Genomic DNA, 16,339 nt, shown 5'->3' with positions numbered 1-16,339 from the left:
TACATATGTAGAACTCACTGAACTCTTCACTGTATATAAAATATGCCTCAGTTAAAAAGGGGACAACAGAGGATGCGATGGTTGAGTAACATCATTGACTCAATGGACATGAGTTTGAGCAAACTCTGGGAGATAGTGGAGGACAAGGAAGTCTGGGGTGCTATAGTCCATGGGGTCACTAAGAGTCAGACGTGACTTAGCAGGTGAACAACAAAAGCAAAAGTACAGAGCTTAGGAATGGGAACACTGGGAAACTGTATGATAAACCCTGAATTCATTTAAATATTCAACTGTGAGTAAACAGCTATGGCAGTTATGAGTCCAGGACAGAATGTTGACTATACAGAAATAAATAGTCAAGTATCTCCCAAATATAGGAGATGGATGTACAGTCTGGAGAGGGAAATGAGAAAAGTGTATTATAATGTATGTCTATTAGTTATCTATTGCTACTGAAAAGATTACACTGACCTTAGCAACTTGAAAGGACCTAAATTTTTAAGCTCAGGCTTTACAGATCAAGATTCCAGAAGCAGCTTAGGTCATTCTGATTCAGGGTGTTTCAGGAGACTACGTTAATCAGCAGCTTAGCTAATGCTAGGGAATGACTTCTAAGAGGGCTCACCTGCATAGCTGTTAGTGAAACTTCAGTTCTTTGCCACATGGATTTCTTCTAGGGCAGAAAGTGTGGCAGCTAGCTTTTCTCAGAACCAATTATTGAGAGAGCTTAACAGTAACCTTTCATGACTTAGCCTTATAAGTCACCATATTCTGTTGGTTGCACAGACCAGCCCTGAAGCAGTGTTGGGGGGGATTACATAAAGGTAGGAACACTGAGAGAATCATGAGGAGTTATCTTGGAGCCTAGCTATCACAGTCAGCTAATTTCCTTAGCTTTTTTAGCCAGGAGCCACTAGATACTGCCCACGAGTTAGAAAACAGTGCTTCCAGCCTCCTAATGTTTTTGTATGATCCTTGTTTGTTTGTTTGTTTTATTGCACTCTTAGGAACCAGGAACCCCATTTCCCTTAGGGAAGCATTTGCTAAATTTGAGTAGATCTTTATCTCAGGCTTCCCTCCCGTGGCTCAGACAGTAAAGAATCTGCCTGTAATGCAGAAGACCTAGGTTTGATCCCTGGGTCAGGAAGTTCCCCTGGAGAAGGAAATGGCAACACACTCCAGTATTCTTGCCTGGAGAATTCCCATGGACGGAGGAGCCTGGCGAACTACAGTTCATGGAGTTGCAAAGAGTCGGACATGACTGAGCAACTAACACTTCTCTCTAGTGTATTTGAATTTTTTTTCTTGTATTAGAATCAAATCAAACTAATTTGATGTTTTTACATTTTAAAATTCAGTATATAGTAGTATCTCATTTTAGTAATTATTTCTGCCTATTTGGTGTCCACATATGCTTGGAGTGATCTTGTAATGAGTGTAGTTGTTTCTAAGTGGTAAAAATTTGGATAAATTTCTTTTATTAGCTATCCTCCTAGGTTTTTGACTCTCCTTTGAATTGCTTAGAATTCTTTTTGTAATGAGCATGTGTTAATATTTACAAATCAGACTTCAAAAATAAATTTTATAGTTTTCAGTAATGGTGAGGATGTAGGGAAAAATGCTCATCCATGTTGGTTAGAATATAAAATTGGGTACAGTCTTCTTCAGGGGACAATTTGGTAGTATCTGTCACAAAGTTAAATGCTACTCATATACTACAAATCAAATTCCATTCCTGTAAATTGGCCCTAAAATATTTATTTACATACACAAAGATAGGCATAGAGTGTTCATTGCATCATTTATAATCATAAAATGTTTGCAACAGTTGAAATGTCTAAAAATAGGTCAGTGTTTAAGTGGATTATGGTGTATTTCTGCTGTAAAATACCATGTAGCTTAGAATGACGAAGATTCATAGTGTGCTACATGAGAAAATTTTAAGATGTGAGAAACATTGTTACTTACTACTTATGGAATAACTCCAAATGTGTGTTTAAAAAAGAATAAACCTAGATGTGTATATGTAAAAGCGATAGTCACTCAGTCATGTATGATTCTTTGCAACCCATGAACTGCCCGCCAGGCTCCTCTGTCCTTGGGATTCTCTAGGCAAGATTACTGGAGTAGGTAATGCCCTTCTCCAGAGGATCTTCCAAACCCAGGGATCAAACCCATGACTCCTGCATGACAGGCAGATTCTTTGCTGTCTGCGCCGCCAGGGGAGCCCATATGTGTACATGCTTGTGTGTTAAATGCATAGGAAGGAAATTGGAAAGATTCACACCAAATAAACAAGGATACCTTTAAGGAATGAGAGAAGGGTTAAAGATAGAGGAAGGACTTTTTTCTCTGAGTTTGGGGAATGGATGCATGTGTTCTAACTTAAAAACTTTGAGACATATCTCTCACAGTATAGAAGGTGAGTTGCAGAAATGACTGTAGCTCTCAAGTAGAAAACTGCATAAAGCACATTCCACTTTTTCTAATTAAAAAGGATCTGAACCTGAGGATTTTTCATTTTATGTATCTTAGATGACTTGTCCTTTTCATCAAAGCTATTTCCATTATCTAGGCAAAGGAGGCTGAGATTCCAAACTGCAGGAATGAGGGCTGGAAAAACAAAGAGTTTTTGGAAGAGAAAGAGTTGTATTTAGTAAGCATGTGAGAGTTCAGAGAATGAGTAGAATGTAAGATAAGATTGAGATGGAGGGCACAGGAAGAAAAGCAGGTTTAAAGGAGGAGGCTAATGAATCAAGTTGACTGTGTTGAAGGCCTGTGGGAAAGTCTCATGATGCCATCTAGCAGATGGTTTGAAAGGAATAGTCTGGTGCTCCAGTGACGATGGAAGTGACTTAGCAGCAGCAGCAGCTAGAAGCCACTGGTATTTAGATGCTTTAAACCGTGATTGTTGGTAGTTGAGATGACCAAAGGAAGAGTGTAGAGTGAGAAAAGATGCTTAAACATGGACTCTTGGGGCACTAACATGAAAGGAGATAACACAGCAATCCCTGAAGTTGGCTAAAAAGTTGTGTTGGGGTTTTTATCCAGCATTCCAAGTGTGAAGATGATGTGAGTGTCACATGCCACAGGAAGTTGGAGGAAGAAGAAACACTGAAATTTGTAGTACTGGGGAGTTGGACAAGAATGGGTTGTGGTGGAGAGCCCTCTAGTGGAAGGGAACATGGTATTTGAGGAACTGAAAGGAGCCTGAGAGAGCTGAAGCTCAGAAAGGAATATGAATGAGATGGGCAGGGAGGCTTTTTCATCCTTTGAACACAATGTGATCACTTACTTATTGGAAAGAAATTAATCAGGGGTTAGTTTTAGACTCGCAGAATATGAAGGTTATATGTAAATTTCTTTTTTTGTCTGCCCTGTGAAAGGTAAAAAAGAGATTTTGAGGAGGTAAAACTTTCAGAAAATGACATTGTTTTCAGCAGTGGAAACAGTGGTAAAGGGAATTAGGAGAATTTTCTCCCAGTAAAGAGAAGCTGCAGGGCCTTTTGACACCTAGCTCAGTTGGAGCTCAAAAGATATGGAACAGCCCCAGAAGTTGCTAACTAAAAAATATCATTGTAAAATGTATTATTGTAGATGCTCTAGTTTTACAGTGCCTTTTCTGGAAAAAGCTACCTGATTTATTACTTTGTTTTCTTATAAAAACTGAGATTAAGTTTACAAGAAGTTCCTTGTTTATTTCTTCCTCTCACAAAAGACTGGACAGGAGGCTATTCTTTATTAACTTCTCTCTCTGTTTTATTAAATTAATTATTACACATAGAATTGCAAAACAACATATATTAACAGTTAACATTGCTTACCCCAGAGTGGAATTGGCCAGGGAAGGGTGAAATTAACTTCTTTTTGCACTTATATTTTGTTTAACTTAATATCAGTGTTTATAAAGCAACCAATAAAGTATGTTGTGTTTAAAGGGAAAGGATAAAAATAAAATTAATAAATATTTGTATACAGAGTAAGAAAACAGTTTAGAGATGCACAATGGAGGGAGAGTCCACCACTGTATATTCATATAGTGTATCTTTGGCTGTATATGAGCTTTTGTTACTGTATAAAACAACATAGATTATATAAAAGTAAATGTATTCATTAAACTATGTACTTTTCCATTTATCATGGACATCTTTCCATATTGATACATACTTCATTTTTTTTTTTAGCGCTACATAGAATTTTTAAAACTTTTTTGGGGAAAAAAATTTTTTTATTGAAATACAATGTAAAGAGAAAAGTACCCTGTTTAACGACTTTTACAAAGTGAAGACACACATGCAGCCACCATCCAGATTAAGTTCAAGAACAGTGCTGGTGACTATGGTGGTCTTTCTCATCCTACCTTCAGTCATTAACTTCCCTGCTAATCACAGTTAAGCACCATTCTGATCATCATACGTATAGATAAACTGGGTCTGTTTTTAAACTTTACGTAAATTGAATCATACAGTATTGCATGGCTCTTTATGTGTATGCCTGACTATATTTGGCCAACATTATTTCTGTGAGGTTTATCCATGTGATTGCATATGACAGTAGCTTACCCTTTTTCTGCTTGGTGTAGTAGTCTGTGGTGGCTCAGTGGTAAAGAATCCACCTGCCAGTGCAGGAGATGTGGGTTCAGTTCCTGGGTCAGGAAGATCCTCTGGTGAAGGAAACGAAACCCACTCCAGTGCTCTTGCCTGGGAAATCCCATGGACAGAGAAGCCTAGCAGGCTACAGTCCACGGGGTCACAAAGAGTTGGACATGACTGGGTGACTAAACAACAGCAACAGGTAACAGTCTGTAGTAGTGTATGGTAGAATACAGAAATACCACAGCTTCTGCATTTTCCTGTGTTTGGGTATTTGAGTTTTTTTTAAACTAGGGACTATGATAGAAAATGCCCATAAAAGCCTTCCTGTATGTGTTTTTGAACACATTCTTTTGGGTATGTACACATTTCTGTGGGAATGAACTGCTGGATCATATATGTTCAGCTTTAGTAGATTCTAGTAAATTTAGTAAATCTAATAGATCTTTTTAGTAGATCTAGTATATCTAGCAATTTAGTAGATAAACTCAGTTCTTACCCAAAGGGGCCCTGATATGTTACCCTTCCATCAGCTATATGAAAGTGTTCTGTACTCCATTCCCTGCCAACGCTTGGAGGTGATGGCTTTTTGTTTGGTTGGTTTTGGTTTTCTGTTGTTTGTCTCTGGCTGTTTTAGAGCATTAGTTTAACATTCTGCCCAGGATTTTATTACATGAATATGCCATAATTCACTGTCCATTTGCTGGGGTCTTGCCCTGCCCCCTTGCTACAGCAGAGCCAGAGCTTGAGCAGCTCTGATGTCTAGTCAGCTGTGGTTTGTACTGTGTGTGATCTGACTGATTGAGGAAGATGTAATACTGTAGGTACCAGAACCAATATAGTCTTTGTTTTTTTCTTAACAGATTTTCCTCAGATTCCCTCTGTTTTTGAGTAGTATGACGCCAGTGTAAGAATCCTTGTAAAATAGTTTCATTTTGTTGACATGAAAATCAGTTTTAATTTCATGGTGGAAAATGGTTGTTTTCGTCACTCTTGTTAAAAAGTCACGTAAAAAAAATAGTGTAATGCCTGAAACCAGACTTTCAGTGAAAGCACTGATAAACACAGCCAGTTTAATTATACTGAATAATTTCATTCTCCTAGAACAAGCATACAGTGATAGCTGCCAGCACCTGCATGACATAGATCTTCAACCCATTGGAAAACTGCTGTGAGAATGATCTGAGAACGTAATCACTTTGTTTTTGGAAAACTGAATTTCATCCTTTGAAAATGAAAGGTGTTTCCTATCAGAGAACTATGCTTCAGCCCAACCTTAACAAAACTCCCCTCCCCCATTGACTCAAATTTTCTTTTAATGTGGAGTTTTACAAGTACAGAACTCTACTCTAGGAACTTCTTTCTAATGAGTTCAATGTGATCACTAGACCTCCTGCTTCTTCTCATGTTGGGCGTGTGATTACTTCATGATAACCACTCTTCCTATTGTGCAGTATAACTTTAAACAGGTGTTTTCACAGGTGGTATTCAGTACTATCCAGTTACCATAAGTAATTCCTTGTGAGAGTTTAGATACTGTTAACCCTCTATGGTTGCTGAATGGTCTTTTGGAAAGTGCCTTATGGGCATGTAAGACAGTTTTATATTTCCCATTCTTTGCTTTTGTCAGTTGTATGTTGAATTATTCATTTTTGGAATAGCTATAATGACCAGAAGGGGCATGTTATTCTCTTCCTAGTAAGTTTTAGACATGCTTTTTACTCTCAAGTGGAGGTGTTTCACATTTATTATTAATTACTGTCAAGAACTTCTTAGTGATAGCTGAAAACTACTGCTTTATATTCTGTGCAATGTTTGGATAAGTCTGTTAAAGGAGCATCTTTACCTCTTGGAATTTTTTTAAGAGGTGCCATTGTACATAGCTGTAAATCTTCCAGTTGTTAGTTATCTGTACTAACAAGCCTGAAAATAAATCAACAAGCGAGCTAGCCTAAATGAGTTAACACAATCCAGAAACCTTATTGAAGAGAGTATTTTCAATGACCTCTCCTTTCTCAGCCCCTAAATCTTTTTATCAGTATCAATAATGTGTTGTCTTGATTTTTTTCCTTCTAAATACCTGATAAAAGTTATAATGTCATAAATCAAGATTGGGATGGAGGTGGTGACGGTGGTTGAAGGAGCACAAATTGAATCAACTTCTGACTTTATCTCATATTTGGGACCTGGTTTAGAGATGAATTTAGAAAGCATTTTGAAGTCTTGGTAAATAAAATGCTTTGACCTCTAATAGATCATTTCTGAATCTATCCTTGCAGTCAGCTTTTACAAAGAAGCCCAGTATTAAAAGCTTTGCTCAAGTTGCAGCTTCCTTGTAGAGTGAGAGAGTAAAGTACCCAGTAAGCTAGTACCAGCAGACCCCTCATTAACTTCCCTGTCATTGCAGCACCCACAGCAGCTGTTTCTCTTTCTCCATAGGTATCAGCCAGAGCCGGATCTCTCACTGGTTATTGCAGCAGGGATCAGACCTGAGTGAACAGAAGAAAAGAGCATTTTACCGATGGTATCAACTTGAAAAGACAAACCCTGGTAAAAAAATTTTTCCTTTTTTTAATTGCCTTTGAAACAGGACAAGTATAATTAATTAATTACTTTATTGAATCTGTGTGCTGATTTGTCTTCCCCAAGGTAGTTTCATACGCTGCTGTTGCTCCTTTATGTCAGAGAACTCTCTTTAACTGTAAAACCTAATCCCTGTTTATTATACCAGTTTTTAGTTTAGTGTTCAGCATTATCTAGTCATCTTCACTGCTTCCTCCAAGGTGCCTCTCTGTTTCCAGGTTGTATGACATTTCTAACCATAATTGGAAAGAATGGTCATGATTGTCAGTGGTCAGTTTTATTTTCCCCCCTCAACTAAAGGTACATACAGTATTTCATACCTAGTTTTGTGTGTGTTTGTAAATCTTGTTTAATATTTTTATTTTGTTCACAGTATACCATATCCAGTGGTTTCTGCTAATAATTTTCTGTTTCTATTTCTAATTGTGGGTAATGAATGTGTCTTTGGACATTAGAGTGAGCTGCCCCTTTGACTTCGGGGCTTCGAATAGAATGAAATCTTAAGGGAAAAGATCACAGAGACCTTTGTGCCAGAAGTTACCAGGATATGCAAGATCTATTGCAGGATACTTTTAACAGGTGATACATAAAGTAAAATCTGAAGTTTTTGACAGACTGTTTCAGTCTACACATTACAAAGACTGGTTGCAGTGAGGTCGGTCTCAAGTTTAACCTTGTGACTGAGCTTCTTCTGTAACACTATAGCATTAAAACCTTTGCTTACATACTAAACTATCAATCCAAATATTGTGTATTGAAGACTCTTAGCTAATAATAGCATTGGCTCCGAGGTGGAAATAGTGTTATGGAGACTTGTTTGTGTGTGTGTGTCTGTGGTAAGGCTTGTTTTTCAAAGATCACTTTTTATTTGAAAGCCTTGAGCAGACAAAAGAGAACAGCATACTCTCCCCAATGAATTTTTTAAACTAACCAGCCCCCCATTTTCTATACTGAAATGTTACAGATGTACAAAAAAGTTGAAAAACTAGCACACTTAACACCTGTTTACCCTCCTCTTAGATACAGTGATTGTTCACAATTTGCTGTTTGTGTTATACCTATAAAATAAATAAAATAATTTTAAATGTATGGTTATATACAAACACATTCTTTCTCTCTTTAGCATTTGTCTGCTTAAAAAAAAGGACAGTGATAACTAAACTACAGCCCCTACTATCACATTTAAGAAAATTAATTATAATTCCTTAATATCAGCTAATATCCAGTCCATATTCACATTTCTTTAGTTGTTGAAGGAATGTTTTTTGTAGCTTCTTTTTGAATTAATTTTTAATTGGTGTGTAGTTGATTTATAATATTGTGTTAAGTTTCAAGTGTACAGCAAAGTGATTCAATTATATATATGTTTCAGATTATTTTCCATTAAAGGTTATTATAAGGTACCGACTGTAGTTCCCTGTGCTGTACAGTAAATCCTTGTTGCTTATATATTTTATGTGTAGTAGCTTGTGTCTGTTAATCCCATACCCTTGATTTATTAGCTTTTTTTAAAATTAAATGTTTTTTAGCTTGACAAACTGGAATTTGTTATGTCTCTTTAGACTCTTAAATCTAGTCACTTAAAATTTTTCTTTCATCGCATAAATTTTTTAAACCATCTAATCTTACAAAGCGTCCTACATTCTGGGCTTTCCTTTTTCCTCTTAGTGTGAACTAACTTGTTTTTCTGTAGCCTGTGTATTTCACCTAAACTGAAAGTTAGAATTGGAAGCTTGGTTAGATTCAGCTTAAATATGTTTGGCAAGAGTAATTCAAAGATCGTTTAAAGGAGGACATTTACTGATGGCCTTAATTAACTTTGAAACACATGAGGATAAAATGAATATGTGATAAACTAGGTATAGTAAAATATTAGGGGGTATAGGTACAGATATTCACTATAAAATTCTTTCATCATTGCTATATTTTTGAAAATTTTCACAATAAAATATTAGGGCAAATGCTTTGTAGATAATTTTACCTCATGTTATCACATGTCAAGAGGCGTGTAAAAGTCAGTTTGTAGCACTACTCATTTGCTGAGTTTGATTATTTGTTAAAGTGGTGGCCACAAAAAAATAAATAAATAAAGTGGTGGCCACTGGATCCTGTTTTTGCAGGTTGTGAATAATCTCTCGGGAATTATTTTGACACTGGATAAATAGCCTTTTTTGTAACAACCATTTTGCCAGTGGTCTTAGCATCCATTGATGATGCTCACCTGAATCAGTTATTCTCATAGAGGGTTGTAAAATGGTGATGATGTAATCTAGCACTCCTCCACTATTTATTAGCTGGCAGTTTTTCTATAAAGAGGAATTCTCATCTTTAGATATTTTTCTAGCGACATCTAGATATGCAGGCAATCCTCTCAAAATAATGACTTTGTTGTTGCTGCCATTAGTTACAATTCTAAAACAGCACAGTTTAGAAAAAATATAATGTAAATGATGTATATAATTTTAAATTGTCAATAGCCACATTTTAGAAGAAATTGCTAGAATTAATTTTGATAATATATTTATATTTGTGTTGTCACTTCAACATTTAATCAACACTTTAAAAAGTTACTGAGATCTCTCTCCCACCTTATGCACTTCCTTTTTCTTTCTTTCTTTTCTCTCTCTCTCTCTCTCTCTCTCTTTATTTTGCTTTGAAATCCAGTGTGTATTTTACACTTGAAGCACCTGCCATACTTCACGTGCTCAGTAGTCAGGTGTGGCTAGTGGCTACCATATAGGACAGGGCAATCTAAAGATTCATGTTGAGGCCATACTTCAATCTGAGCTCTGAACAGTCTTCCCAAAGAGCTGACTGCTTCCATGATCCACAGCATAGCAAATCAGATGGAGAGGAACAACAGCATGGCCCTTGATCTGTTGAATACAGCAGCTTACACTGTGATAGCAAGGGTTAGGCAAGGTAAGTAAGGAACTGTGTCCAGGGGTTTCATAAACCTGGTCATATGCCAGCAATTGGCTACCAGGGGGAATATCAGAGGGATTATTCATGTTCCAGAATGTATATATCAGAGCAGTGAAGAATTTGGAGGACAAACACTAGTCAGCTCTGTCAGGAAATCAGCCTCCATAAGAGAAGGGATTTTTGTCTCTTAGGTTTGGCACTTAGATCAGTGTTTGACATATAATCTAATCATGGCTGATAAAGGTAAATTCCCACACTGGCTTTCAGGGCTGGACTTTAGTCTCAGACAGGGACTTGGATACCAGGAAAAGGAATTCCCTAGAAACAGGAAAGCAGATTATCATGTCAGCATTGTTGTAGCTGATCAGGATAGCACTGTCAGTTGTGGAATTCTACTATTGAAATTCAGTTTCAACAGGAAAAATGGGAAAGGGCTAGCAGCACTCATCCAAATGTTGATTAGCAGGTGTTATTTTAAGGATAGAGAGTCTCCCTTTAAGAATAAGTTCCTCTAATTATATGCATTTTCTGTTCAGTGAAGTTACATTACCCACTGTCCCCTTTTTAAAGGCTTCCTATTTTTAATTTGAGAATCATATCCATTCTGGTGACTTCCCCGGTGGCTCAGAGAGTAAAGGATCTGCCTTCAATGCAGGAGACCTGAGTTTGATTGCTTGGTTGGAAAGATCTGCTGGAGAAGGAAATGGTAACACACTCCAGTATTCTTGCCTGGAAAATCCCATGGACAGAGGAGCCTGGCGAGCTATAGTCCATGGGGTTGCAAAGAGTTGGACACAACTGAGCGACTAACGCACACAGATCCATTCTAGTTCTGAGTTCTTTCTAACTTTCTAGTCTTTTCTGTAGGATGTAATTTAAAGTTAGCTGAAGGGAGAACGGTAAGTTAGTGATTATCAGTTGGTCATTTTCATTGCATTAACAGTAATTGGATATTATCAGTTGAAATTTAATTTTTTAAAAGGTTTTCTTTGTACTTTCACCTTGATTAAAAGAACTAATATGGTACAGAATTTTTTCTAGATAAATTCACTTTTATTGACCTTAAAATAACCTTTGGTTTTAGCTAAAGAATTCTATTCTTGTTTCATGGACACTTTGGAACTATTAGCCAAAATTACATTAGCATTTAAGAATAGCTTATCCAGATAAAGAACATTACAGCATACTAACACATATATATGGAATTTAGAAAAATGGTAACGATAACCCTATATGCAAAACAGAAAAAGAGACACAGAAGTACAGAACAGACTTTTGAACTCTGTGGGAGAAGGTGAGGGTGGGATGTTTCGAAAGAACAGCATGTATATTATCTATGGTGAAACAGATCACTAGCCCAGGTGAGATGCATGAGACAAGTGCTCAGGCCTGGTGCACTGGGAGGACCCAGAGGAGTCGGGTGGAGAGGGAGGTGGGAGGGGGGATCGGGATGTGGAATACGTGTAACTCTATGGCTGATTCGTGTCAATGTATGACAAAACCCACTGAAATGTTGTGAAGCAATTAGCCTCCAACTAATAAAAAAAAAAAAATGTAAAAAAAAAAAAAAATAAAGCAACGTGTGACCAAGTGAAAAAAAAAAAAAAAGAATAGCTTATCCACTGTTTAGTCAGTAGTTGCCTATAATACATCAGAATCTTCTTTACAAGTCATTGCAGAGGTGATTAGAATACAACTAAATGTATCTCAGTCGAGAAGTGGTTAAATAAATGATGATATGTTCCTACAATGGAATACTGTGGAGGCTATGTAGCTATCTTTTAAAGGTTTCTTTACAAGAATTGAATTTATATGTGGTAATATCAAATTTGTAAGTGAGTAAAGTAGGCTAATGATATAGTATATTTCTCTTTATATAGGGGGATACACACACATAAGTATGTAGTTACGTAAATATGGAACATCTCTGGGAAGGTATATTAGGAACTGATAAGAAAGACTCTGTGGAGGGGAACTGAGAGAAGAGGAGGCCAGGAGTGGCAGGGAGGTTAGTTATGTAACGTTTTTGTGTCTTTCTAAATTTTGTACCATGTACTTGGGTTATATATTCCAAAAACACATTGAGAAGAGAAGAGGAAGGGAGAGAGGCAAAAAAAGGAAATTATCTACCTGTATATAGCTTTCAAGATATAAAAAACTGAAGAACCTAGGTTCACATAGTTCAGACCTGTTTTGAGAGCCAGTTAAAAAGTACAATGTCAGTGATTTTTCTTGATCTTTTATTTCATATTGTTTCTCTGTCCAAGACAGATAGCTTATCAGAAGAAATGTAAATGGTATTAACCCTTTGCATATATTCTGAGAAAAAATGAAAACTTAAGGAAAATCACAGTGAAAAAGTGCCCCCTTTTTCCCCTCTAAATTTAGGCATTTAGAAAAACAACCAAAAAAAAAAAAAATTGTACATTCTGTGCCTTTATTCCTGAGCTCAGAGCATTTCTCTCTGTATACCTTATTGAAGTTCTCTCTTTTCAGCCTCTTCACTCTGGATCCATTTGAATAGTTCCTTTTTTTTTTTTTTTTTTTTTTTTTTAAGTCTCTTTTAGTGGGCTCAGCAAGAAAAATAATAGAGTAGATATTTATTTTTTACTGATAATCATACAGATATAGTGTAGTTCTCTGATAAACAGACTAATCATCAGAATTTCCCATCACAACCCAACGCCTGCCAAGACATATGAATAAAATAGGCTGATGGAAACTGATCAAATACATTTTATCTTGTTTCTTACGAAATCACTTACAAGAAAATGCTTATTTTTAAAGCAGTGAGTATGAAATTTAGCATGGTTGACATCAGAAGCCCCTTTATTTAATTAAATTAAGCTCAGCAGTCCTTTTGCTTGTCTAATTTAAACATTAGTGCAGCAGACAGGGTTTGATGAGTTCTTCTTGGCTCATGGCTGTGATTCTGCATATTTCTAAATTAAACAATTAAATAAAGTTTGCCAAGAGGTTTCTGCAGCAAGCACATGAAGTAAATTTGGAAATCAGAGGTAATGCCTCCTCCCTTCACTGTTGCAGAGTGTCAGAGCCTCAGGGAGATCATGTGTGTGACAGTGGGAAAGATGAAAAATTACTTATAGAGAAGCTAATATCTGTGAATGGAGTAGTGATAACGTGCTTGTAGTCATTGTTTTATTAGCTGATTGGCAAAGGCTCACCCAAAAGTGATCATGAGAAGCAAGAAAATAATTACATATGCAAAGACAACAGTTACCAAAATGTTAAAAATCTATCAGCAATTTAGAAAGAGTTCTCTCTCTCTCTCCCTCTCTCTCTCTCTCTCTCTCTCTCTCTCTCTCTCTCTCTCTCTCTCGTTTAAATTTGCTAGGTAAATCTGCAGAATTTGTCTTGCAAATTTTGCATATGTTTTGAGGGAAAATGCAAAGTTAAGGAAAATCACACGATGAAAAAGTACCCTTCTTCCCCTCTAAAGGTAAGCGTTTAAAAAAACAAACAAAAAGTGTCAGAGTCTTTGTATCAGGGATGGTATATGCATTTTCTTAACAAAATTTTGTCTTAATGGGGGCCCAGATATAATGTGGAGAAAGTTTCTGAAGAGAGCACAGGTAACACACTCCTATAAGGAAAAAATAGTGGGTTCCTTAGCCAACACAGAATGCCTGTGTTTTACTTCTTATACATTGTTCCTGCATCCTACTATCCTTGTATTTTTCTCTCAAAGTCAATAATTTTGAGTCCTTTCTTGGGTTATTCATTGCTCTCCATCCATTTCAACCAAAGCAAAAGGAACAGGTTTCTAGATCATATTTGTGTTTATTGTAATATTTCCTGCATGCTTCTTGTGCTGTTTAAAATACTACTACACTGACAAAGGAAAAGAAGCAAGAAGAAACCCTCAAGAGTAATGTAATAATATTATGTTTCAAATTAAGTATGTTTATAAGTTTGAAATCATTCAGTTTCTACGTTCTGTGCATAAATATCCTTGAATTCTTTTAATGTAACCAGGCCACTGCTTACTTCACTCTCTTCCTCATTCCCTCTCTCCCCCTTCCTTTTCCTTCCTGACCAATTTTATTTCATCTAAGTTTACTTTTTCGAGAAAACCTGGACAATACAGAATATTATGAAGAAGTATAGTTACATTACCAATCAACCTTAATATCGGGAAAGAACCATTATTGTCACTTGGCTTATTCCTTCCGTCTCATGATTTGGTTAAGATTCTTTGTTTCCTTTGTGCTCACTCTAAGAAAGCATGCCATCTGCGTATCTGAGGTTATTGATATTTCTCCAGAAATCTTGATTCCAGCTTGTGCTTCTTCCAGCCCAGCGTTTCTCATGATGTACTTTGCATGTAAGTTAAATAAGCAGGGTGACAATAGACAGCCTTGACGTACTCCTTTTCCTATTTGGAGCCAGTCTGTTGTTCCATGTCTGGTTCTAACTGTTGCTTCCTGACCTGCATACAGATTTCTCAAGAGGCAGGTCAGGATTGTCTGGTACTCCCATCTCTTTCAGAATTTTCCACAGTTTACTGTGATCCACACAGTCGAAAGCTTTGGCGTAGTCAATAAAGCAGAAATGTTTTTCTGGATCTCTCTTGCTTTTTCACTGATCCAGCGGATATTGGCAATTTGATCTCTGGTTCCTCTGCCTTTTCTAAAACCAGCTTGAGCATCTGGAAGTTCATGGTTCACGTATTGCTGAAGCCTGGTTGGGCTGGAAGAAGCACAAGCTGGCATCAAGATTGCTGGGAGAAATATCAATAACCTCAGATATGCAGATGACACCACCCTATGGCAGAAAGTGAAGAGGAACTAAAAAGCCTCTTGATGAAAGTGAAAGAGGAGAGTGAGAAAGTTGGCTTAAAGCTCAACATTCAGAAAACTAAGATCATGGCATCTGGTTCCATCACCTCATGGGAAATAGATGGGGAGACAGTGGAAACAGTGTCAGACTTTATTTTTGGGGGCTCCAAAATCACTGCAGATGGTGACTGCAGCCATGAAATTAAAAGACGCTTACTCCGTGGATATTAAAAAAGCAGAGACATTACTTTGCCAGCAAAGATCCGTCTGGTCAAGGCTATGGTTTTTCCAGTGGTCATGTATGGATGTCAGAGTTGGACTGTGAAGAAAGCTGAGCACCAAAAAATTGATGCTTTTGAACTGTGGTGTTGGAGATGACTCTTGAGAGTCCCTTGGACTGCAAGGAGATCCAAGCAGTCCATCCCTAAAGGAAATCAATCCTGGGTGTTCCTCGGAAGGACTGATGCTGAAGCTGAAACTCCCGTACTTTAGCCACCTCATGCGAAGAGTTGACTCATTGGAAAAGACCGTGATGCTGGGAGTGATTGGGGGCAGGAGGAGAAGGGGACGACAGAGGATAAGATGGCTGGATGGCATCACCGACTCTATGGGCATGAGTTGGAGTAAACTCCGGGAGTTGGTGATAGACAGGGAGGCCTGGCGTGCTGTGATTCATGGGGTTGCAAAGAGTCGGACACAACTGAGTGACTGAACTGAACTGAAGAAAGCATGCCATAGTTACAGATAACGACCTGCTAGTTGCAACTCACTGACCTATTTATTGTCCTCCATCCACTGAAGCCCTGAAGTTCTATATCCTTTTACCAGAGTAGACCTTGGATGGGGCCCTGCTGCCTCACCCAGATCATTTCTACTTCTGTCTTAATCAATCATGGACTGTAGAATCGTGGCTGTAGAATAAAGTTTGTATATTCTAACTTAGACTCCAGAGTCCTCATTATACTGTAAATCCTGCTTGCATTCAGAAGAATACCAAAACAAGAATTCTGAAACTCTCTAGCCCCATAATTCCCTTTTTACACCTAAACTTTGTTAATTTTGATTTTGGGCCCAGACCTAATTGCCAAGTTATTTTGGCAGTACAGAGCCCTCTTTCTTGAGCTATCTAAAGAAAGGTTTCAATTTAGAGTTTCATAGTATGTGGGCCAGGAATTTTTTAAATCAGGGATCAGCAAACTCTCCCTGTAAAGGGCAGATAGTAAATATTTTAGGCTTTGCAAGCTGTGTGGTCTCTGTCACACTTACTCAGCTCTGCCATTAGAGTACCAAAAAAAGAGGCAATATGTAAATGAAGAAGTGTAGATGTGTGCCAGTAAAACTTTTATTTAAACTGTGGCAAAAGGCCAGACTGTGCCACACCTTTTAAGCTATCAGTCTATAATATTTTCTGTAGGTGACATATTTGCCCATTTGAGGAAG

General features: G+C 37.3%; 1 protein-coding gene across 12 annotated transcripts in view; it reads left to right on the top strand.

Moving 5' to 3' along the window:
- The window catches only part of HMBOX1 (homeobox containing 1), a 210,758-nt gene that overhangs the window by 117,574 nt on the left and 76,845 nt on the right, over nt 1-16,339 (top strand). For all 12 annotated transcript variants that reach the window (XM_065908112.1, XM_065908106.1, XM_065908103.1 and 9 more), the window contains exon 5: nt 7,032-7,142. In XM_065908112.1, the coding sequence (XP_065764184.1) occupies nt 7,032-7,142 (111 nt within the window). The remainder of the gene's footprint in view (nt 1-7,031; nt 7,143-16,339) is intronic.

This window comes from Muntiacus reevesi, chromosome 17 (assembly GCF_963930625.1).
Source record: "Muntiacus reevesi chromosome 17, mMunRee1.1, whole genome shotgun sequence".
NCBI classification, from domain to species: Eukaryota; Metazoa; Chordata; class Mammalia; order Artiodactyla; family Cervidae; genus Muntiacus; species Muntiacus reevesi.
This window is presented reverse-complemented; position numbering and strand designations above follow the sequence as displayed.